This window comes from Mesoplodon mirus (genome assembly GCF_964341445.2).
Source record: "Mesoplodon mirus genome assembly, chromosome: 10".
NCBI classification, from domain to species: domain Eukaryota; kingdom Metazoa; phylum Chordata; class Mammalia; order Artiodactyla; family Ziphiidae; genus Mesoplodon; species Mesoplodon mirus.
Window position 1 is genome coordinate 34,216,407 of NC_138986.1, and position 24,682 is coordinate 34,241,088.

Below are 24,682 nucleotides of genomic sequence, written 5' to 3' on the forward strand. Positions count from 1 at the left end.
TGAAATGAATAGAGATTTTATAAATAAGCCTCCTTGTTCTCAAGGGCCTAAATACAAAATGCATATGCTAATATGAGGCTACTTTTTACCTCCACCATAAAAATTTAATATGTATAGGTATATTAGTCTCATTAATGCTAGGTTTCACTTATAATCATGCTGTTAGTCAATGTATATGTTTTTAAGCCTCTCTGAACTTTGCCACAGTTCCAAATCTGAGCTACTGCTTTGATTACTGGACTGCTCCTTTTGTTGGCTTGACCATTGTAAGTGAGATGTAAAACTGATCAGAGTGAATTGGTGCCCTTCTTTGGGCCAAGAACCTGATTACATCAAACTCAGTTCTTCATGTACACAAAACACTAGTGTTGAATATTAATTTTCCATTTTAAAATTTATATGCTCTCTGGCAGAGACAAAACAAAACAAAATAGCATCAAATACAGGGCTTGTTGACATATTTAGAAATGTGAAGTCTTTTAAAATTCTTAAAATTATGCCTAGTTTACCAATGAGGAAATTGTAATGCTTAGAAGTTAAATAACAAATTCAAGTTTACTCAGCTATTAGTGTATGCATTTTTTGAAACTAGATCTCTTGACCTTAAATTTCATTTTCTTTTACATGTCATTTCTTTAAAGATAGAAGTGATAGAAGAAATGTTATGCTTTACTTTTTCACTTGTTTCTAATAATATGTTTTGTAGTGCGTTCCCCCTCCTCTCACTTCCATCTTCTGCTCTCCTCTTCTGTTTTCTCATTTTCCATGACAGTGATGTGCAGGGTTTTGATGGGTGAGATTTAACATTCAATATACACTTATTAGGTCAGGTTTCACAATACCCATAAATTTATAGATTAATAACCAAGGCTTGTTATTTATAATTCATTTGACAAATTGTTCTGTCATGTTAAATATCAGACCTCTTCAGGTTATTGTTCAGCTATAATGTGAGTGAGGCATTGCTGCTCTGGGTTAGAACCCCAGTAAGCTGTGAATTTAGCATCATTTCCTACTTAGATTAGTCAGTATATGAGCCATCTGGAATGAAAACAAACATTGCACATATGACGCAGCTCAGTTTATTCGCAAAATACAGATTGCTTCTTAAAATATGTGCAACATTTAGATAGTCTGGGAAGATATTTACATTTTTTCTATTACAGTCATTTCTCTATTCAGTTTCATTTTAGTTTAAGGTTCAGAAAGTATATCAATGTTCTGTTTGTCTACCAAAATTTTGTGAACTTGAAATACAGTTGTTAGACTAGTTGGTAAAACTTCATGATATGAATTGTCTAGCTTTATCTTTCTTTAGCTGATAAATGAAAATTCTAAACTATTTTGGTATTATTTAAACATTTTCTTCTGTAACTTCTCAGTTGAAGTCAGTTGTGATATTGGAAATAATTCACCCTCTACCCAATTTTGACTATGTATTGTTGAAACAATTTTCAAACCATAAGGAAGAGATTTTGTACTTAAAGTTTATAAATCAGGTGTTAAGCACTACTTTTCCATAGAAATAGAAATAATTCTAAATGTAAACAGTTTAAATAGCATGTGAATTATCTTTTTTAATCTTAGCTTTATTTTCGCTTATTTTTTTTTTTCCCTTTGGCTGTGCTATGCAGCATGCGGGATCTTAGTTCCCAGACCAGGGACTGAACCCATGCCCCCTGCAGTGGAAGCACGGAGACGTAACCACTGGACCGCCAGGGAAGTCCTGCTTTATTTCCACTTTGAACGGGAGCAGTAGTGAAGCACAAGTTCATATAATTTTACTGATAACTGGTTTGAAAGCTGTTGCAATAATGAGCCATGATTTTTGATGGGAGTAACTTTATATTCTTCAAGTGATTTTGGAGAGAAAAAAATTATTTTTTTTTAAATTTAGTATTATTCACGAGATACCACTAGAGCCTGATGCCTCCAGCTCCGTTTTTGTTTCTCAAGATCGATTTGGCTATTGGGGGTCTTTTGTGTTTCCATACAAATTGTGAAGTTTTTTGTTCTACTTCTGTGAAAAATGCCAGTGGTAGTTTGACAGGGATTGCATTGAATCTGTAGATTGCTTTGGGTAGTATAGTCATTTTCACAATGTTGATTCTTGCAATCCAAGAACATGGTATATCTCTCCATCTATTTGTATCATCTTTAATTTCTTTCATCAGTGTCTTATAATTTTCTGCATACAGGTCTTTTGTCTCCTTAGGTAGGTTTATTCCTAGATATTTTATTATTTTTGTTGCAATGGTAAATGGGAGTGTTTTCTTAATTTCACTTTCAGATTTTTCATCATTAGTGTATAGGAATGCAAGAGATTTCTGTGCATTAACTTTGTATCCTGCTACTTTACCAAATTCATTGATTAGCTCTAGTAGTTTTCTGGTAGCATCTTAAGGATTCTCTATGTGTAGTATCATGTCATCTGCAAACAGTGACAGCTTTACTTCTTCTTTTCCAATTTGGCTTCGTTTTATTTCTTTTTCTCTTCTGATTGCTGTGGCTAAAACTTCCAAAACTATGTTGAATAATAGTGGTGAAAGTGGGCAACCTTGTCTTTTTCCTGACCTTAGTGGAAATGGTTTCAGTTTTTCACCATTGAGGATGATGTTAGCCGTGCGTTTGTCATATATGGCCTTTATTATGTTGAGGTAAGTTCCCTCTATGCCTACTTTCTTGAGGTTTTTTATCATAAATGGGTGTTGAATTTTGTGGAAAGCTTTCTCTGCATCTATTGAGATGATCATATGGTTTTTCTCCTTCAGTTTGTTATTATGGTGTATCGCATTGATTGATTTGCATATATATTGAAGAATCCTTGCATTCCTGGGATAAACCCCACTTGATCATGGTGTATGATCCTTTTAATGTGCTGTTGTATTGTATTTGTTAGTATTTTGTTGAGGATTTTTGCATCTATGTTCATCAGTGATATTGGCCTGTACTTTTCTTTCTTTGTGACATCTTTGTCTGGTTTCGGTATTAGGGTGATTGTGGCCTCGTAGAATGAGTTTGGGAGCGTTCCTTCCTCTGCTATATTTTGGAAGAGTTTGAGAAGGATAGGTGTTAGCTCTTCTCTAAATGTTTGACAGAATTTGCCTGTGAAGCCATCTGGTCCTGGGGTTTTGTTTGTTGGAAGATTTTTAATCACAGTTCCAATTTCATTACTTGTGATTGGTCAGTTCATATTTTCTATGTCTTCCTGGCTCAGTCTTGCAAGGTTGTGCTTTCCTAAGAATTTGTCCATTTCTTCCAGGTTGTCCATTTTATTGGCATATAGTTGCTTGTAGTAATCTCTCATGATCCTTTGTATTTCTGCAGTGTCAGTTGTTACTTCTCCTTTTTCATTTCTAATTCTATTGACTTGAGTCTTCTCCCTTTTCTTCTTGTTGAGTCGGGCTAGTGGTGTATCAATTTTGTTTATCTTCTCAAAGAAACAGCTTTTAGTTTTATTGATCTTTGCTATTGTTTCCTTCATTTCTTTTTCATTTATTTCGACCTGATCTTTATGAGTTCTTTCCTTCTGCTAACTTTGGGGTTATTTGTTCTTCTTTCCCTAATTGCTTTAGGTGTAAGGTTAGGTTGTTTATTTGAGATGTTTCTTGTTTCTTAAGGTAGGATTGTATTGCTATAAACTTCCCTTTTAAAACTGCTTTTGCTGCGTCTCATAGGTTTGGGGTCGTCGTGTTTTCATTGTCATTTGTTTCTAGGTATTTTATGATTTCCTCTATGATTTCCTCTTTGATTTCTTCTAGGTATTTTATGATTTCCTCTTTGATCCCTTGGTTATTAAGTAGTATATTCTTTAGCCTCCATGTGTTTGTATTTTTTACAGATTTTTTCCTGTAATTGATATCTAACCCCATAGCGTTGTGGTTGGAAAAGAAACTTGATACAATTTCAAGTTTCTTAAATTTACCAAGGCTTGATTTGTGAACCAAGATATGATCTATCCTGGAGACTGTTCCATGAGCACTTGAGAAGAAAGTGTATTCTGTTGTTTTTGGATGGAATGTCCTATAAATACCAATTAAGTCCATGTGGTTTAATGTATCATTTAAAGCTTGTGTTTCCTTATTTACTTTCATTTTGGATGACCTGTCCATTGGTGAAAGTGGGGTTTTAAAGTCCCCTACTATGATTGTATTTCTGTCAATTTCCCCTTTTATGGCTGTTAGCATTTGCCTTATGTATTGAGGTGCTCCTATGTTGGGTGCATAAATATTTACAATTATTATATCTTCTTCTTGGATTGATCCCTTTATCATTAGGTAGTGTCCTTCTTTGTCTCTTGTGATAGTTTTTGTTTTAAAGTCTATTTTATCTGATATGAGAATTGCTACTCCAGCTTTCTTTTGATTTCCATTTGCATGGAATATCTTTTTCCATCCCCTCACTCCAGTCTGTATGTGTTCCTAGATCTGAAGTATGTCTCTTGTAGATAGCATATATACAGGTCTTGTTTTTGTATTCATTCAGCTAGTCTATGTCTTTTGGTTGGAGCATTTAATCCATTTACATTTAAGGTAATTATCGATATGTATGTTCCTATTACTATTTTCTTAATTGTTTTGGGTTTGTTATTATAGGTCTTTTCCTTCTCTTGTGTTTCTTGCCTAGAGAAGTTCCTTCAGCATTTGTTGTAAAGCTGGTTTGATGGTGCTGAATTCTCTTAGCTTTTGCTTGTCTGTAATGATTTTAATTTCTCCGTCAAATCTGAATGATATCCTTGCTGGGTAATCTGGGTGTAGGTTATTCCCTTTTATCACTTTAAATATGTCCTGCCACTCCCTTCTGGCATGCAGAGTTTTTGCTGAAAGATCAGCTGTTAACCTTATGGGGATTCCCTTGTATGTTATTTGTTGTTTTTCCCTTGCTGCTTTTAATATTTTTTCTTTGTATTTAATTTTTGATAGTTTGATTACTATGTGTCTTGACGTGTTTCTCCTTGGATTTGTCCTGTATGTGACTCTCTGTGCTTCCTGATTAACTGTTTCCTTTCCCATATTAGAGAATCTCTTCAACTATTTTCTCAGTCACATTCTTTTTCTCTTCTTCTTCTGGGACCCCTATAATTCGAATGTTGGTGTGTTTCATCTTTTCCCGGAGGTCTCTGAGACTGTCCTCAGTTCTCTTCATTCTTTTTTCTTCTGCTCTGCAGTAGTGATTTCCACTATTTTACCTTCCGGATCACTTATCTGTTCTTCTGCCTCAGTTATTCTATTGATCCCTTCTAGAGAATTTTTAATATCATTTATTGTGCTGTTCATCACTGTTTGTTTGCTCTTTAGTTCTTCTGTGTCCTTGTTAAATGTTTCTTGTATTTCCTCCATTCTATTTCCAAGATTTTGGATCATCTTTACTACCATTATTCTGAATTCTTTTTCAGGTAGACTGCCTATTTTCTCTTCATTTGTTAGGTCTGGTGGGTTTTTATCTTGCTCCTTCATCTGCTGTGTGATTCTGTCTTCTCAATTTGCTTAACTTACTGTGTTTGGGGTCTCCTTTTTGCAGGCTGCAGGTTCATAGTTCCCGTTGTTTTTCGTTTCTGCCCCCCAGTGGCTAAGGTTGTTTCAGTGAGTTTTGTAGGCTTCCTGGTGGAGGGGACTATTGCCTGTGTTCTGGTGTATGTGGCTGGATCTTGTCTTTCTGGTGGGCAGTTCCATGCCTGGTGGTGTCTTTTGGGGTGACTGTGGCCTTATTATGATTTTAGGCAGCCTCTCTGCTATGGGTGGGGTTGTTTTCCTGTCTTGCTAGTTGTTTGGCATAGTGTGTCCAGCAGTGTAGCTTGCTGGTCATTGAGTCGAGCTGGGTCTTGGCGTTGAGACGTAGATCTCTGGGAGATTTTCGCCGTTTGATATTACGTGGAGTTGGGAGGTGTCTTTTGGACCATTGTCCTGAACTTGGTTCTCCCATCTCAGAGGCAGAGGCCTGGCACCTGGCTGGAGCACCAAGAGCTTGTCATCTACACGGCTCAGAATAAAAGTGAGAAAAAAAAGAAAGAAGATAGAATAAAATCAAATAAAGTTATTAAAATAAAAAATAATTATTAAAAAAATCTTTTTAAAGTAATAAAAAAAGAAGAAAGGCGAGAGCAACAAACCAAAAAACAAATCCACCAATGATAACTGGCGCTAAAAACTATACTAAAAAACAAAAACAGTGCTTCCGTGGTGGCGCAGTGGTTGAGAGTCCGCCTGCTGATGCAGGGGACGTGGGACGGTGCCTCGGTCCGGGAAGATCCCACATGCCGCGGAGCGGCTGGGCCGGTGAGCCATGGCCGCTGAGCCTGCGCGTCCGGAGCCTGTGCTCCGCAACGGGAGAGGCCACAACAGTGAGAGGCCCGCATACCACAAAAAAGCAAAAACAAAAACGGACCGACAGAACCCTAGGACAAATGGTAAAAGCAAAGCTATACAGACAAAATCACTCACAGAAGCATACACATGCACACTCACAAAAAGAGAAAAAGGGAAATATATATATATCGTTGCTCACAAAGTCCACCTCCTCAATTCGGGATGGTTCGTTGTCTATTCAGGTATTCCACAGATGCAGGGTACATCCAGCTGATTTTGGAGATTTAATCCGCAGCTCCTGAGGATGCTGGGAGAGATTTCCCTTTCTCTTCTTTGTTTGCATAGCTCCTGGGGTTCAGCTTTGGATTTGGACCCACCTCTGCATGTAGGTCGCCTGAGGGCGTGTGTGCTTCTCTCAGACAGGACGGGGATAAAGGAGCAGCTGATTCGGGGGCTCTGGCACACAGAGGCCGGTGGGAGGAAGGGGTACAGAGTGCAAGGCGAGCCTTCGGCGGCAGAGGCCGGCGTGACGTTGCACCAGCGTGAGGAGCGCTGTGTGTTCTCCCGGCGAAGTTGTCCCTGGATCACGGGACCCTGGCAGTGGTGGACTGCACAGGCTCCCGGGAGGGGAGGTGTGGATAGTGACCTGTGCTCGCACACAGGCTTCTTGGTGGCGGCAGCAGCAGCCTTAGCGTCTCATGCCCGTCTCTCGGATCCGCGCTGTTAGCCACAGTTCGCCCCCGTCTCTGGAGCTCCTTTAAGCGGCGCTCTGAATCCCCTGTCCTCATGCTCCAGGAAACAAGGAGGCAAGAAAAAGCCTTCTCCTGGGATCTGACCTCCGAAGCTGAGCCTCAGCTCCCAGACCCTGCCTGCCCCGGCGGGTGAGCAGACAAGCCTCTCGGGCTGGTGAGTGCCGGTCGGCACCTATCCTCTGTGCGGGAAGCTCTCCGCTTTGCCCTCCGCACACCCTGTTGCTGCGCTCTCCTCCGCGGCTCCGAAGCTTCCCCCCTCCGCCACCTGCAGTCTCCGCCCGCGAAGGGCCTTCCTAGTGTGTGGAAACCTTTCCTCTTTCACAGCTCCCTGCCACTGGTGCAGGTCCCGTCCCTATTCTTTTGTCTCTGTTTTTCCTTTTGCCCTACCCAGGTACGTGGCGAGTTTCTTGCCTTTTGGGAAGTCTGAGGTCTTATGCCAGCGTTCAGTAGGTGTTCTGTAGGAGTTGTTCCACGTGTAGATGTATTTCTGATGTATTTGTGGGGAGGAAGGTGATCTCCACGTCTTACTCTTCCGCCATCTTGAAGCTCCTCCCATTTAATAGTTTTTCTGCATATAATTTGCTTTAACTCATTTTAAAAATACCTTCAAAAGAATTTAGGGGGGCTTCCCTGGTGGCGCAGTGGTTGAGAGTCCGCCTGCCGATGCAGGGGACACGGGTTCATGCCCCAGTCCGGGAAGATCCCACATGCTGTGGAGCCGCTGGGCCTGTGAGCCATGGCCGCTGAGCCTGCACGTCTGGAGCCTGTGCTCCGCAACGGGAGAGGCCACAGTGGTGAGAGGCCCACGTACCACAAAAAAGAATTTAGGGACAGTTATCACTTTTTATAGATTAACACTTTCCTTTAAAGTCTTTTGGCCTTGCCAATAAATGTTCTTCCAGAGATTCAAAGAAGATCCCACCTGATAGCAATGTACTAATTAGAGACCATATGGACAAGCTAGAGCTATGGGGTCCATAAAATTCAGTATCAAATTTCACCTCATTGTTGTTAAGGGAAAAAATGCTCTAATTCATTATTCATCATTTCCATAAGTTCAAACATTGGTATAATGTTTCCCAAAGTTTCTTTCAAGCAAATTATGTAAGCTATTCAAAATTAAATTAGTGTACCTTTGACATTTGAGTTTAATACTTGATGCATTGCCTTATCACATGCTACTCCCAAAGGCCAGTGATATATACAATGATTTGTGATTTTCCTCCATGTAAATTTCATTTTCCTACACTGAGAGGTGGATGTATGGAAACAAGTCAGCACCAGGCATCAGCCCCTGAGTTCAGCTTTGCTGTGCCTTCTTTTCATTTCATCTGCAGGAAGTCTGCAGAAGTAAAAAGAAAGAAAAAAACAAACCCAGCAAAAACAAAAACAATATTTGGCCATATTTCATGAACGAAATGAGTTATAGCAGTATTAATTAATTTCGAGATTTGTAAAGGTCTTAGTACGCCAAGAATGTCAAAGATCAACTGTACGGTGTTTAGTAGCTAATCAGAGCTATCCATCTCTAAATATTTTCTCTTTATTTCCCTTGGTTACCGTGTCTTTACAAATTTATCTCCCGGAGAGGTATGTTTTTAATAAAAGAAAACTTGTGGTAAAAGGGTCATATTCCATCTGTGAAAGTATTTGCTCTTTAAAAGTACAGTTTCCAGACCACTCCTTCCCAATTTTAAGTATTTATTATGAACTCCTAAATAAATTATTCCTTAGGCCTTTAGACTTCAAGAGATATTACTATATCTATGTACTATAGTCGTTTGGATTTTTAAGTAATGAGATTGCACATTTGTCTCTCCTAGAACCACCAAGACCCATTGCTCCTCCCCAGCTGCTTGGCGTTGGGCCTACATATTTGCTGATTCAGCTAAATGCCAACTCCATCATTGGTGATGGTCCCATCATTCTGAAAGAAGTAGAGTACAGAATGACATCAGGATCCTGGACAGAAACCCATGCAGTCAATGCTCCAACTTATAAATTATGGCATTTGGATCCAGATACTGAATATGAGATCCGTGTTCTACTTACAAGACCTGGTGAAGGCGGGACGGGGCTTCCAGGACCTCCACTCATCACCAGAACCAAATGTGCAGGTAAGACTGAAGAGCCGGACACTGCCAGTGAAGGAATCTAGCATAAGACATATAATATTCATACAATATTAAAAGTACTAATTATTTGGTACATGATTAGTCACACTATTCTAAGAGTTCCAGTTGTAGCCTTAAGTATGTCATAAATTTGACTGATTTAAGGGCAGTGTGAATGTTTCTCTTTTATTTTTCAGTAGTATTATGAATCCACAGTCTTTTCTTGCATGGTAATTTTGCTCGGCTTGCGTATTTAGTCCAAAATCTCTGCTTGATGCAGGTGAATGTATTATATAGAGAGAAAACCTTTGCAGTTCAAGCAAATGTTGAATACCTTTCTACTATGTGTAAATTGTCTTCCTCGATCATTTTGTTATGGTCAGTGCAGAGGCCATATCTGATAATACACATAAGAAAAGTTACTCTGAGCCAATCCTCAGTAAGATAACCCTCCTATTCAGAAAATCCTGCTGTTGAGGATTAGTGCAGCAGCTTGGCACCCAGCTGTAAAATACAGAGGCTTTCCTTATGTTTTTAAGCCTTGTATTGCCCTCCTAATGCCTGAAACAAAGTGGTGAAAATAATAGCACATGGAGAAAACACAAAGAAAGCATAAAAAGTGAAATAAAAAGTAATATAAAAGCATACATCCTAGTTCCTTATTGTACGATTGTTATAATGAGAGAAAATGTTAGCTATTTATTAAAAGCCACTGAAAAGTTTGTCTAAGTTATTAGAGTATACTTTTAGTGCACTGTTTATTTTATTGTTGAAAATAGTTTAATTTTTTAGTTCAGTTGAAAGAGACATTTTTTATCCATCATGCATTATGTTGAAACACCTACAAAGTTAGTACCTGGGTCTATGCGTCTTGAACATTTATAGATTTAGGTTCTGAAAATTGAAAACTAAGACCATAGGGATCTATGAAAATGTAAATGCCTGTAAAATGTCTTTTGTTTCTTTAACATCTGTTTAGCAGTTACAGTATTCTGAGGCTACCCACCAAGAGTATTGATCTAAGATCAAAGCAAAATCCGTGCAATTACCTAACGTACTGTCATCCCCAAATATTTTTTATTCTGGCTCAATTTTTATATGTTAATATTTATATATTAATTATAACTATTAATATATTTCATATATTAATATTGAAAATTGCTCACCAATAGGAAGCTTAACTGCTCCATCATTAGTCTCAGATGTAGACAATAGAGAGTCTAGTAATTTGCTGATTGGTGTCATACATTTATCCTGTGGTTGAAAAATAGCTTAACCTCAAAAACACTGGGTAAGTCTCCATGGCTCAGCCTAAATCACACAAATTGCTTTTCAAATTTGTTGTGCAGCTATGTTTTTTCATTCTAGGTAATGTGACAGCTTATTCTTATTGTAGTAGATGAACTTCCTGAGGGGAAAAGCAATTTAACTCTACAACCTCAACTAGTCAGAGAAATAATTTAAAAAGGAGACAATATGGAAACTGAGAAGTAGCTCACTCTTCCAAAATTAATATCCAATGCTAACATAAAAAGATGAATAGTTATGTCCATTTTGCTGAAGATATTGCCTACACATATCTTCTGATAAAATTACCTTTTTCTGCCTACATTTAATCCTTACAAGGTATATACAAATTAAAATAATAAGTATTGATTTACTATTCCAGAGATCTTCCTTGTGACTTTTTGTGCCTTAACTTCTTTCTTTTAAGTATCTCATCTGCCTTCTTATTTTCTTATTTCATCAAAATAGATCCTTAAAAATTCACAGTACCACACAATGTGTTGTTAATATAATGTAATTTTTTAACTTAGGAATTATTTGAAATCGGCTATTGGTGTGAAGGCCAATGGAGATGGCAAATAAATGAAACTGTGGGTTTTTAAAAAATATATCTTTATTGGAGTATAATTGCTTTACAATGTTGTGTTAGTTTCTGTTGTACAACAAAGTGAATCAGCCATATGCATACATATGTCCCCATATCCCCTCCCTCTTGAGCCTCCCTCCCATCCTCCCTATCCCACCCCTCTAGGTCATCACAAAGCATCCAGCTGATCTCCCTGTGCTGTGGAACAGCTTCCCACTAGCCATCCATTTTACATTTGGTAGTGTATATATGTCATTGCTACCCTCTCACTTCATCCCAGTTTCCCCTTCCCCGCTGTGTCCTCAAGTCCATTCTCTACTGCCCTCCCACTAGGTTTATCAGTACTGTTTTTTTAGATTCCATATATGTACATTAGCATATGGCATTTCTTTTTCTATTTCTGACTTACTTCACTCTGTATGAATAACTCAATTTTGTTCCTTTTTATGGCTGAGTAATGTATATATGTGCCACATCTTCTTTATGCATAGCAAGATCTTTTTTGACCCACCTCCTAGAGTAATGGAAATAAAATACAAAATAAACAAATGGGACCTAATGAAACTTAAAAGTTTTTGCACAGCAATGGAAACCATAAACTAGGCAAAAAGACAACCCTCAGAATGGGAGAAAATATTTGCAAACGAAGCAGCTGACAAAAGATTAATCTCCAAAATATACAAGCAGCTCATGCAGCTCAATATAAAAAAAAACAAACAACCCAATCCAAAAATGGGCAGAAGACCTAAATAGACATTTCTTCAAAGAAGGCATACAGATTGCCAACGAACACGTGAAAGGGTGCTCAACATCACTAATCATTAGAGAAATGCAGATCAAAACCACAATGAGGTATCACCTCACACCAGTCAGAATTGCCATCATCAAAAAATCTACAAACAGTAAATGCTGGAGAGGAAAAGGGAACCCTCCTGCACTGTTGGTGGGAATGTAACTTGATACAGCCACTATGGAGAACAGTATGGAGGTCCCTTAAAAAACTAAAAATAGAACTACCGTATGACCCAGCAATCCCACTACTGGGCATATACCCTGAGAAAACCATAACTTAAAAAGACACATGCACCCCAGTGTTCATTGCAGCACTGTTTACACTGTTTCCAATTGTCCATCAACAGATGAATGGATAATGAAATTGTGTTTTAAGGCTAGTTATGCTGTATTAAGTGGATGAAAAGAACATGTTGATGAGCATTGATTTATCCCTATTGAATACTTATGTTCAGAATGCATATTGAGCTGCAGTAAGTAAAAATAGGACTGTAAAGTGTTTGAGATATTTTACTTTGAGAATAACCTTATCTGTATGGGAGGGGATAGAGTAAAAATAACTTACACTCATAGCTGCTTTCAAATTTATAAATGTCTTGACATTTTGAAATAATATTGGTCTTTTTTTCTGATATGTTATTTGAGAAACATTTAAGTTGTGGGCTCTGTGGCATAAAATGGTATCAAGCTTACTCATCTGTAGTTTTACTTCCAAATGTAAAAAGTTTTTTTTAAAACTTTCACATGTGGTGAGTCTTTGTCACATATCTTTATTAATTTATTTATGTCCTCATAAGGTGTGTTTGATGCAGGTTTTATGGCAAAAAAAAAAGTGCTTATAGACTAGATTTCCAGGTACATTGTAGATTGGAGAGAAACTGGTTACTGTTTTATAGGAATGTCTACTAATCTTGCTCTATTATTAGAAAAAGAGGGAAAGCTTATGCAATTATATATTCTATTAATTTTTAAATAATCCTGAAAAGCAGAAGTTGGATATAACTGATAAACATTGCATATCTAAATACAGAGTCAGTAAAGTTTAAATTTATGATGTCCATCCACTTCTCTTCAAGATTCCTTTCCCCAGGTTTAAGATCCCTCAGACCCTACCAACACCAGCATCATCACTAGACTCAGCCTGGTGCTTTATAACAAGAAAATAGAACACAAGTTACGCTATGATATTATCTGATATTTAGTACAAAACTTCTTAGTCTGGGGAAATGATCCCTTTAAGACACCAAACATAACTTTTGGAGAAGTTCCCATCTAATTCTATTAAGTTGTGCAAACTCTGAATACTGGTTCTATAAACCATTCCATTTTAACAAATATTAGGAGAATGTCATGTTGTAGGGTAGTGTTTTACCATTAATATCATCTGGTTGAGTAAATATTTATTGTTTTGAAATAGCTATTTTAATGCATTCTACATGTTAGACCACCAAGAAGCCTTTGAAGATAAGTATAAATTTTTTTTAGCTATATGTATGTGTCTGATATCAATTTCACATGAATTTCTTATAAGTAACAAAGGGATGATGATTACTTTCAGTCTCTCAGAAATTCTTATTTTATTTTGGTGTATCACAGAGGAACAATTTTGACTACTAGGGACCTATCAAAGAGTAAATTAGTTACTATTTAGTATCTTAAAAACTCCATTTTAATGTAGTTAAACCCTTGAAATTTTACTTCTGGCAATAGTAAACTTTTTCTTTCTTGGCAGATATCTGTCAATAAATAATTTTACAGCAAGTTAATGAAATGGTTTTATTTATGTATTATTGAGTATATTTGTATTTTAAATGCAAGTGTAGATTTTCATAATTCAGTATTGATTGGTACTGCTTTATAATTAATTGAATATTATTATCCCAGTTTTGTAGCTGGTGAATCTAAGATTCAGGAAAAGCAAAATAAAAAACAATGATTTGTCTAACCTCAGCCAACTGGGCAACTGGGGCTCACACCCATTTTCTGGAACTTGAAAAGCCTGAAATTTTTCCCCTCTTTCTCCTACTATAGGCGATCTTTCTTTTTTTCCCCCCTTTCAGAAGAAGAGTGTAGCCTGAGTAAATGAAAGTATGACGTCTGAGAGGGATGTACATTTTAAAAAATTGAATCTTCATGGCTGAATTATTCCTTGAGAAAACATAGCTTAATGTTTGCAACTTCAATTTTATTAAAAGCACAATTGGTTAGTGTGCTTAACACTCAAGTATACACTCTTAAATATTTTAAACAGTTAAAGAAGTGTAAAAAATATTTTACACTATCCTTTTCTGAAAATGTCCTACCTAGTTGCCAAAGCTATGTCTTTGTTTTCTTTCTGAAGTACATTAAAATCATTTGGTAAGTGCAATTACCTGCTTCAGGGTTACTCAAGTTAGGAGAGGTGGTAATTACAGCCTCTGGTGGCTGTAGCCACCTACACTTGCCTCATGCTTCTCTATGTGCCTGAGGGGTATGATTACTTCGTTGTTAGCTTACAGCCTGACCCATGTTATTGTTCACATAATGCTTTTTCAGGCATTTTATACATTTTTAAAAAGGTATAAATGTGACATTGTCTTAAATGGGAAGTAATTCAAAAACTCCACTGAACAGTCAAAGAGAAAGAAAGCATACTTGTTTTTTCAGTGTGTCTATTTCCTCTGGGTATACCATCTGGTACAGAAGCTAAGAAAATACAGTTTTCTCTTTCTCTTATTAAATAGAAATAAAATATGCCATCATCAGAAATTGTCTGTATTGCTTGCTTTGGCAATTGTATGTTAAAATTGCTCTTTTAAATTGCCTTCTGCTTCTGGGTAACCCGTTGTGGCACTGCTTTATGATTAACTGACATTTTAACAGCATCTCCTTCATAGGGAAAGTCAAGAGTTCAGGGTGTCCAGAACGTAGTATATTTACACAGTTGGGAAAGCTACTCTCTACTCTTATATTGAAGTTCAGTGCTCTTGGCAATTCTCATTGAAAAATGTAGATCTATGAAGCAGTGAAAAAGAGAGTGTCTTATTTTAAACGTAAACGTTTACTAAAACTGCATTTTTTTTCTCTCCTGAGTCTAAAATGGAAGGAAACAAAACAAAACAATACTCAGGCATACACCAGAAACCACAGAGTAAGGAATTAAATTTTGGCCTTTTGACTATAGTATCATCAGCAAAGTGGAACCATATATTGATTTTTATTGTGGTCTAAGATAGTTATCAATCACAAAGACTATTTATCATTGAAACTCAGCCTTGCAGTTAAACAAAAAACAAAATAAACAGCTCTGTAAGACTTGGTATGGTTTAACAGTATAAGGTTGCCATATGGTTTGATTTCAGTTGAAGGCTTATATCAGTGCTTGTTTTAAAATTTTTTTGAAATTTATTAGTATGATTTTTACATGGCTTCTTTATTGTTTTTGAGCAAAAATTTTAAAAGGCAATGCTATTATTATTAAAGTAAAAAAAAACTAAATATAAAAAGCCATAAGAAAAGTAATGGAAAACAACAGTTCTTCAATTTTCTTAAAAATCTAAAAGAGTAAAACCCTCTTATAGATTTTTTTTTCTTTTTTAGTGAGTAATAACCTGATTTTGTTTTTCAGATTCTGTAGGGAATATTTCAGTTTGAAAGACATTTATCTATTCAGAGAAACTTTTATTGGCTTCGCTGTTTGTTAACAGCACTGGGTTAAGTACTAGGTCTCCAAAGTTATACAAGCAGTGCCTTGCACTTAAGTTTCTAGTAGTCACGAGGGACAGCCCTATAAACAAAGAGCAAAATGCAAAGTGAAAGCACTGAAGCTCTTCCTGTTTTTCAAGAAAGTGTTTCCAAGAAGCTGTCACCAGGAAAAGATGGCTTTTAAACTGGATCTTAAAAATTGACTATGAGTTTTTAAGGCAGAAAGAACAGAAAACAATAAAGAACAGAGGGAACCATATGCTTATCCCAGTTGTTAACATTGCTGATGTTTATTGGATTATGAAACTAGATGGAGCATTGGCTGACTCTGGGCTGTGGTAGAACAGAAGCTGCAGGTGGGATGAGGCCAGGGCTAATGTAGCCCAGGCTGCTGTCCTGTTGTTTTTAAGAAGCAGATTGACATTACTGGATTTGCTTTTAGAAAGGTCATCTCTCTGTGGAAGAGGAATTAGAGCTAAGGAAAGACTGGGAGCAGAAAGACCATGAAATCATGCTTATAATCAAAATATGCTGTCTATTATCTTCACTATAGCATGTCTCTCTTACTGTAGATCGGAAATAGGAAATCTATAAATTCCTGGAAATATTGTCATTTCTAATAATCAAGAAAGTTCCTTTCATTAAAGGGATTTTAAAGATATTTTATAGATGATCTAACTTACTTTATTGTTTGATTTACTTTTCTTTTTCAAATATGTGGGTCAACCAGTGTCCTTAATGTGCATGCAAAATCCATGTTATAATACGTTATTGTAGAGGAGAAAATTATGAAAGATTGGAGAGAAATTCAAGAGCTACTGTGTATTTGATGGGATATTTATTCATTTCATAAATTTTATTGAGGTTGCAGTTGTATACATTGCCATACTGAGGATCGTAGAAGATACAACATTAGTAGGACAGACTTCCTACTCTTCAGGAACTGACAGTCTAGAGTTAGAAACCATAATACCAATAAAAGCATAGTAAGTTATATAATAAAAATACAAAGCACTTTGGAACTCCAGAGATGAGAGGGTTAATTTCTGACCCCAAAACCATTTTTCTCAAGCAATATGTTTGAAAACAATATCAACCATTCTTTCCTGAACACAGCTGGATTAACACTTCTGTTAGCCTTATCCCTAGTTCCTTAACTGTGAAATAATGTATAAAACAATGTGCAGCCGGTAGTCACCATAAGGATAATTTGTCTTCTCTTTTTCCTTTCTTCTAACACATAGGGAAACTATATGCACAGATGGAGGCATTAAATTGAAAATATAATTCACATCCTAATTTTTTTTATTTTTTAAAAGATTAATTAATTAATTAATTAATGTATTTATTTATTGGCTGCGTCGGGTCTTAGTTGCATCATGCAGGACCTTTGTTGAGGCATGTGGGATCTTTTTCATTCGGCCCGCGGTCCGCTGGGGTTTCTTTCTAGTTGCAGTGCGCCGGCTTCTCTCTAGTTGTGCTGTGCGGGTTTTCTCTTCTCTAGTTGTGGCGCGCAGGCTCCAGGGCCTGTGGGCTCTGTAGTTGTGGCACACGGCCTTTGTTGCTCCGCAGCATATGGGATCCCAGTTCCCCCACCAGGGATCGAACCCGCGTCCCCTGCAATGTAAGGCAGATTCTTTACCACTGGTCCACCAGGGAAATCCCTCACATCCTAATTTAAATTATCAAAGTAATTTGTGTGGTTGCTTTTGAATTCTCTGGGGCCCATGGATTATAGCAATGTTATTCTAAATTTCGATGGGGAGACAGATTAATTTATAATATAAGCAACTTCTGTTAAGTCTGCTAACGGTCTATAATGCTAGGAACCCCAGTATAAGAGTCATGAAAGTTGAACAAATATGAAATCCTCTTTCCCACTGCCCCTTTTGTTTTTTGCCTCAGGCATGGGATGTACTGTTAACCATACATACAGTTTATGGCACGTTTTCTAATAGCTGTGTAACTAATTAAATAGAGTTGGGCTGCTTTCAGCTTAAAATTGTCTTCTTTTGACATTTCGCTGCTAGAAAGCATTTGGTAACCAGTAAAAATGACACTTTTAATTTATCCACAGTGCTTTACTACATGCTGAGTCTGTTAACAGTATCATTAAGTACTATTTTTATTGGCTTCATTTGTTTTTATTGAATTTTACATATGCAATAAAGCTGACAGGTGAAAATGATTTGAATAACAGCATCAGTTCCATTAAATATCCTGGATACCCCTCTGGTCCTAGGTTTTTATTTGATATTAGGAAGTAGAAATAGCAGTAAAATAATATCTTAATAATGTCTTAAGTGATAATAACATAAGAATATCTGAAGAAGAAAACGACATGGGTAGAATTAAGAAGCTATAGGTCAATCACCTCCTAGAGAAATGGAAATAAAAACAAAAATAAACAAATGGGACCTAATGAAACTTCAAAGCTTTTGCACAGCAAAGGACACCATAAACAAGACCAAAAGACAACCCTCAGAATGGGAGAAAATATTTGCAAATGAAGCAACTGACGAAGGATTAATCTCCAAAATTTACAAGCAGCTCATGCAGCTCAATATCAAAAAAACAACAACCCACTCTAAAAATGGGCAGAAGACCTAAATAGACATTTCTCCAAAGAAGATATACAGACTGCCAACAAACACATGAAAGAATGCTCAACATCATTAATCGTTAGAGAAATGCAAATCAAAACTACAATGAGATATCATCTCACACCAGTCAGAATGGCCATCATCAGAAAATCTAGAAACAATAAATGCTGGAGAGGGTGTGGAGAAAAGGGAACCCTCTTGCACTGTTGTTGGGAATGTAAATTGATACAGCCACTATGGAGAACCCTATGGAGGTTCCTTAAAAAACTAAAAATAGAACTACCATACGACCCAGCAATCCCACTACTGGGCATATACCCTGAGAGAACCATAATTCAAAAAGAGTCATGTACCAAAATGTTCATTGCAGCTCTATTTACCATAGCCAGGAGATGGAAGCAACCTAAGTGTCCATCAATAGATGAATGGATAAAGAAGATTTGGCACATATATACAATGGAATATTACTCAGCCATAAAAAGAAATGAAATTGAGTTATTTGTTGTGAGGCGGATGGACCTAGAGTCTGTCATACAGAGTGAAGTAAGTCAGAAAGAGAAAGACAAATACCGTATGCTAACACATATATATGGAATCTAAGAAAAAAAAAAGGTCATGAAGAACCTAGGGGCAAGCTAGGAAGAAAGACACAGACCTACTAGAGAATGGACTTGAGGATATGGGGAGGGGGATGGGTAAGCTGTGACAAAGTGAGAGAGTGGCATGGACATATATACACTACCAAACGTAAAATAGATAGCTAGTGGAAAGCAGCCGCATAGCACAGGGAGATCAGCTCAGTGCTTTGTGACCACCTAAAGGGGTGGGATAGGGAAGGTGGGATGGAGGGAGACGCAAGAGGGAAGAGATATGGGAACATATGTATATGTATAACTGATTCACTTTGTTATAAAGCAGAAACTAACACACCATTGTAAAGCAATTATACTCCAATAAAGATGTTTAAAAAAAAAAGAAGCTATGGGTCAAGATATCAAACAGTAAGGGATGTGTTCTGTATGAAGGATGGGCTCAAGAGACTCAGCCTGTGAACTTCAGACCTCTTCAGTGGTGCCATTGTGGTTACACTGGTGCACAGACTTGTCCTTGATTTTCTTCCTTTTTACCCGGAGAATCTACATTTGTCTTCAATTGTCACTGCCTGTTTATTTCCTTATTTGAATTATAATTTATTTTCTTTGCTTTGGAATAAAAAGCAAAATTCTTAAAGTCAGGCTTTGGCAAAAAAAAAAATTGCAGTCATTTTCTTGGGCAGGGTTTGGTGGGGGAGGAGTACAGCTTATTATTTTTGGAACTCACTTATTTAGAACCATTCTAGTTATAATTAGTATTTTTGAAGAGTGTTGGTCATTCTGTATGATTTCTTCAGTGGAAAAAATTACTTTATAAAGATGTATCGCATTATTTTCATAATTTAACTTTACTCTTAAAATCTGAGGATGAGATCATCATCTGAGTATTTCATTTTTTGATCTTCACTGTCTTCCTACAAGATACGGCCTTATTGTAGCTAATAATTGCTTTAAGGATGACTCTTCCATCCTTTTTCCTTTCCACCAACCTGTATATAAACTACAGAGGAGAAAAAAGCATATTTGAAGGAAAAATAATGAGTGGATTCTAATCTTGAGTATTGTAAGTTATGTTACACTTTGTGAACCCAACAAAAAATGAACTTCAAAGGCAGAAATTCATGCGTTCATGTCACCCTAAGCAAGATACGTGCAAATTCAGCTGTCACTACATATGATATGGCCTAGAAATTATTGAGTGATGTCCATTTTAATTGTCTCAGCCAAATAATATGGGTGAAGTTTGAGTTAAAATAACTCATCTTTCATTCTCTGGCTTTGTTACTATTTCCTACCTCTATGTAGTACTTCATAATAAAAAAAATAATCATCAAAAAAGTTTATTTTTACATGTTACTGTATTTTTAAGCCAGTACTGTTAAAATATGTGAACATCATATTTTTTGTACTGTTACATGTGAATCTATAATACTATATTGTCAAAATACCTTTGTTTTAACATATTATATATACATATATATATATAATAGGATCCCCTTTTAACAGTAATTATAGAAGGAAAGTGAAATAATTTCTCTGCCCATTATTAGGCATTTCTTAAGTCAAGAGCACCATATACATAGGATGCTTGCTCAAAATTTACGGTAACATTTATTGGAAATCATAATATATTGCTTTGCTAGACCTTTTTTGTCTCTAAGATATATCTTACAGGTGAACAGTGGAATGGGTATGTAGTTTTGAAATATAAATGGCAGTATTCTTTGACAAGTTTGTTTAGATACTTCATTAAATTTTTTAACTCTTTTTTTGCCATCCAGTAAATTATAACAATAAAAGAAGTTTAAGAACATGTTTTAGAGGCTTAATTTCTCCAATACTGAACAATATAATCTTAAGCTGTCACTCATTTTATCACCATTATATGATGGCATTTTAAAGCTTTGGGGAAAAATGTAACTTAAAAACAAATTGGTATATTGGTGAATTTGTGATTTTTGGACAGATATGTTGGAGCTCACTCTAGTAGTTTGTTTAAGAACTGCAATATGAAGGTAACAATAGCTGTTCCTTCACCGTGCATTATCATGAAACGTGATGATGCTGTAGAGCATGAAGCTTTGTTTTCTTAAAACACAATTTATATACATCAGATTATTAACATAGACTTTCTGATGGGTTGGGCCAGCAGTTCTGTTGTCCTTGATTTAGTCAATGAATTTTGAACTCCTACCAGCACTATGGTAGAGCTGGGCAAAAAGTGAAGAAGTAACAACTTTTCTCATTTATCTTGTTTTTAAAAGTAAAATTAACAAGTAACTTAGTTAACTTCTAACAAGTGAGAGAATGTGGAAACTGACTCATTCTATTTAATTTTACTTAAATGGGTTATTTTCCTCTGTATTTCCAACTCACATAAAGTACATCAGTAGAATACAGAACTCTGCTTATTTTGGAAAGCAACAGAGAGAAAAGTTTTTTTCTGAGTACTCCTTCCAGCTGGTCAGATAATCCTTTAATTTCTGCCTCCTCTTTATTTCTGGCTTACTGTCCTCCAAGAGAAACACACATTTTTGTAAGGCTAAGTTATATCAATGAACCATTCACTTTTACAACAGGTCAGCTCATTGAATTAAATTAATAATTTGATTTTCTCAGCTTAAATGAACCAGTTTAGGTTTTCCTTTAAAATGTTTGCAATCAGTTTTAACAATTTGGATACCACCTTAAAAATTATATAACTGAGGAATACTGAAAAACAGAATTATTGTTCCAGAGTTCCCTTTTGTGTTTCTCCATTCTCTCTTCTGGTGAATTCTGCATCATAGGTATATGTGTGCACTGTGCATGTGTCTGCTCTCTAAAATAACCAGCTTTGCTCTGCTTAGGAGGAGAAAATGTGCTAGGGGAGCACTAACTATCCCTAAGCTTAATTTTTTTGGAAGTGCCTTACTAGGAGTCCCAGATTTTGTAAAGACTTCATTAGAATACATACACCCAAATAGTTTTTATAAATTATCCATAACAAAGCATTACACTAAATTTCACAAATAGAATTTTTTTAAAAAGCATTTTCAACACTACAGTGTTTATGCAACTATTGTCATTTTTGTCAATGCAGTATTAGTTTTCTCCATGCCCATGCTTTTTTCTTTAAGATCTAAGTATAAGATATATACAAGTTTACATTCTGCTTATTTTACTTGTTGTGATATTAACTCATTTCCCATGTTTCTAAGGGACATTCTAACCATCATCTTTAGTGATTGCTTAATATTCTATTGGATATATGTGCTAGAATATATTTAACCATTCTAATAAAAATTTAGGCTAACTCCAATGATTGGCTATTGTGAATGTTGCAGTGAGGATTATGCACTTGTCCTTTTTCTACGTGGCTGAAAAGTACTTGACACATATTCTTCAACTACTCTGTAAGTACTGTATTAGTACACTTTAATGGACCAGCAAGGGCATGCATTCAGTCATGCAGTTTTAGCCCAAGAAAGTACTTTATAATTAATCAAGTCCATGTCTCCCATTTATCCCTATTCTGTACACTGAGACTCAGTGAGGTGATCTGATCAATATCTTACAGCTATTTGATGAGAAAACCAAAACTATTATTCAGATTGCACTTCTTTTTGTTTTTTTAAACATTCATGTGACTCCCTTTTTAAAAGAAGAATTTTTTTTTTTTAGTTTATATTTTTGGCTGCGTTGGGTCTTCGTTGTGGTGCATGGGCTTCTCATTGCAGTGGCTTCTCTTGTTGCGGAGCACCGACTCTAGGTGCACGGGCTTCAGTAGTTGTGGCACGGGCTTAGTTGCTCCGGGGCATGTGGGATCTTCCCAGACCAGGGCTTGAACCCGTGTCCCGTGCATTGGCAGGTGGATTCTTAATGACTGCGCCACCAGGGAACTCCCACAAATTGCATTTTCTTGTTTTCTTTTACATGAGTATGTCCTACATGCCAGATAGAGCCTTAAGCACTGGGTATTCTAAAACGAAGACTCTGCTCTGCAGCCACTCAAAATCTGGGGCATCATGACCATAGTAATTACCATGTATTGAGTACTTACTATGCACCAGGCACTAGTGTAAACTCTTAGATTCAAATCTAGGCTGCCTGATTGCATATCTTTGCTGAGCTGCCCAGAGAGTTTAGCAGATTGGTATATAGGTAAATAATTAGACCAATAAGTGGCATAATAGATGTGCTTTCAGGCTTTATGGAAGCACAAAGGAGCCTTGAAGTAGGAGTAGAATTTTATGAAGCAGCAGATCATGAGCAATTATGAGCTGAGATTTGTGAGTCAGTAAAATCTAGATTAAAAGCTGGCTCTAATATTTACTACTGGGCAAGTAAGAATCTCTCTAATGTTTCATATTGTCATCTGTAAAATTATGATCAATAATTGTACCTGCCCAACTTGCTGTTTGTGAGATAATCAGTCATGTGCTAAAGCTGAGAACTGATTGTTAAATTTTCAGGAATTTTGCCAGCCAATTTAAAAATCATTATTAAAGAATAAATCATACAAACTTACAATTATATCAATTATATTTTAAACAAAAGTAATACATACTCAAAGGTTCCTAACTATTTTAATATAGTGAACTATGATCTACATTCTTGAGACTATCTATGTCTATTTTATCTGTATGTTGGAGATATGACACATTAATGCTTATCTCTTCCAGTTCTGTCTTGGGAAGCTTAAAACTGTAATGGGAATATTAGAGCATGGAGATTGGCAAATGCTGCAAATCAGGACTATTTTCCCTCGCCACCTCCTCTGTTTTCTGGAGAGCCAAAACCATGCTGAAAGTGATAAACATTTTCCAGCACACCACCAGAGATAATGCATGCAAAATGCTTACTTAGTGCAGAAACAACCCACAGTAAATATTAGCCATTTCTACGTAACAAGCCATTTCACTAAAAACAACTTTTCTTCGATATTTAAAGAATTACTAACACGTAGGATATCTGAAAGAATTACGCATTGAACACCACTACAATTTTCCTTTTGTTGTACTTCCTATATCACATATCTATCCATCTCTCCAACTTTTTATTCGTCTATCAGTACATCTTAACTTTTTAACATTATTTTTTAATACATTAGAATATTTTGTTCAAGGGAGTGATTTTTAAAGAATAGTTAAAGAATAAGTAGTTTGAATATTTTTACTGAAATGTTTAGAATGGTTTGGTTTTTAGAAATATTTCTCTAGTGGTTGTTGGGAAAAGGATTGAAGGGAGATTTAGAAGGCTTCCAATATCAGTCTAGGCAAAAAATTGATTAGTACTTGAACTGAAGCAGTGCAGATAAGGATTCCAGTGCTGAGGCAGAGATGAAAGAGATTTGAGAGCTACAATCAGTAGAATTTTGTGACACATTGGAAGGAATTCTGACTTGGAAAAGTAAGGTATAGTGACAGGTTTTAACTTGAAGGAGTAAAACATTGGGAAAGTGTTGGAAGGGAGGTTGCTATGTTTAGTTTTAGAGGTGAGATATTGGGTAGGCAGTTATATTCGTGGATCTACAGTTCAATAGGGAGGGTTGAGAGCAGGATGTACAGATTTGGGCGTCATCACCATTTCATTTGTGATGTTGGAGTCATGGGTATGCTTTCCTTGAATTAGAAATTCAGGTAAATTTTGTTCAACCACATTTAAAAAAATTTGGGGGGGATTTGAATTATATTGTATACGTTAATATCTTTTTGCATGAACTATTCAGATTACTGAAACTGTTAAATGTTTTTATGTAGAACCAACTTTAAAAAATACAGTGGCTGTTTTTTATTTACAATGCATTAAACTTGATCAGTATATACTTTAAAAAGACTGATTAGTTTGTCGAATTATGACATCCGTAGTAACATTTTAAGTGTTCCCCATAATGGGTAGCTCAGAGCATTATGCTAAAGGCAGAATCAAAATGTGGTTTAGTTTTGGTTTTCACCAGCTGATCCTAGGTGAACTTGCCGTCTGTT

The 24,682-nt window shown here is 36.3% G+C and overlaps 1 protein-coding gene across 4 annotated transcripts in view; it reads left to right on the plus strand.

Annotated features, from left to right (window-relative positions):
- The window catches only part of PTPRK (protein tyrosine phosphatase receptor type K), a 572,360-nt gene that overhangs the window by 336,202 nt on the left and 211,476 nt on the right, over positions 1-24,682 (plus strand). For all 4 annotated transcript variants that reach the window (XM_082633381.1, XM_082633383.1, XM_082633382.1 and 1 more), the window contains exon 7: positions 8,881-9,174. In XM_082633381.1, the coding sequence (XP_082489507.1) occupies positions 8,881-9,174 (294 nt within the window). The remainder of the gene's footprint in view (positions 1-8,880; positions 9,175-24,682) is intronic.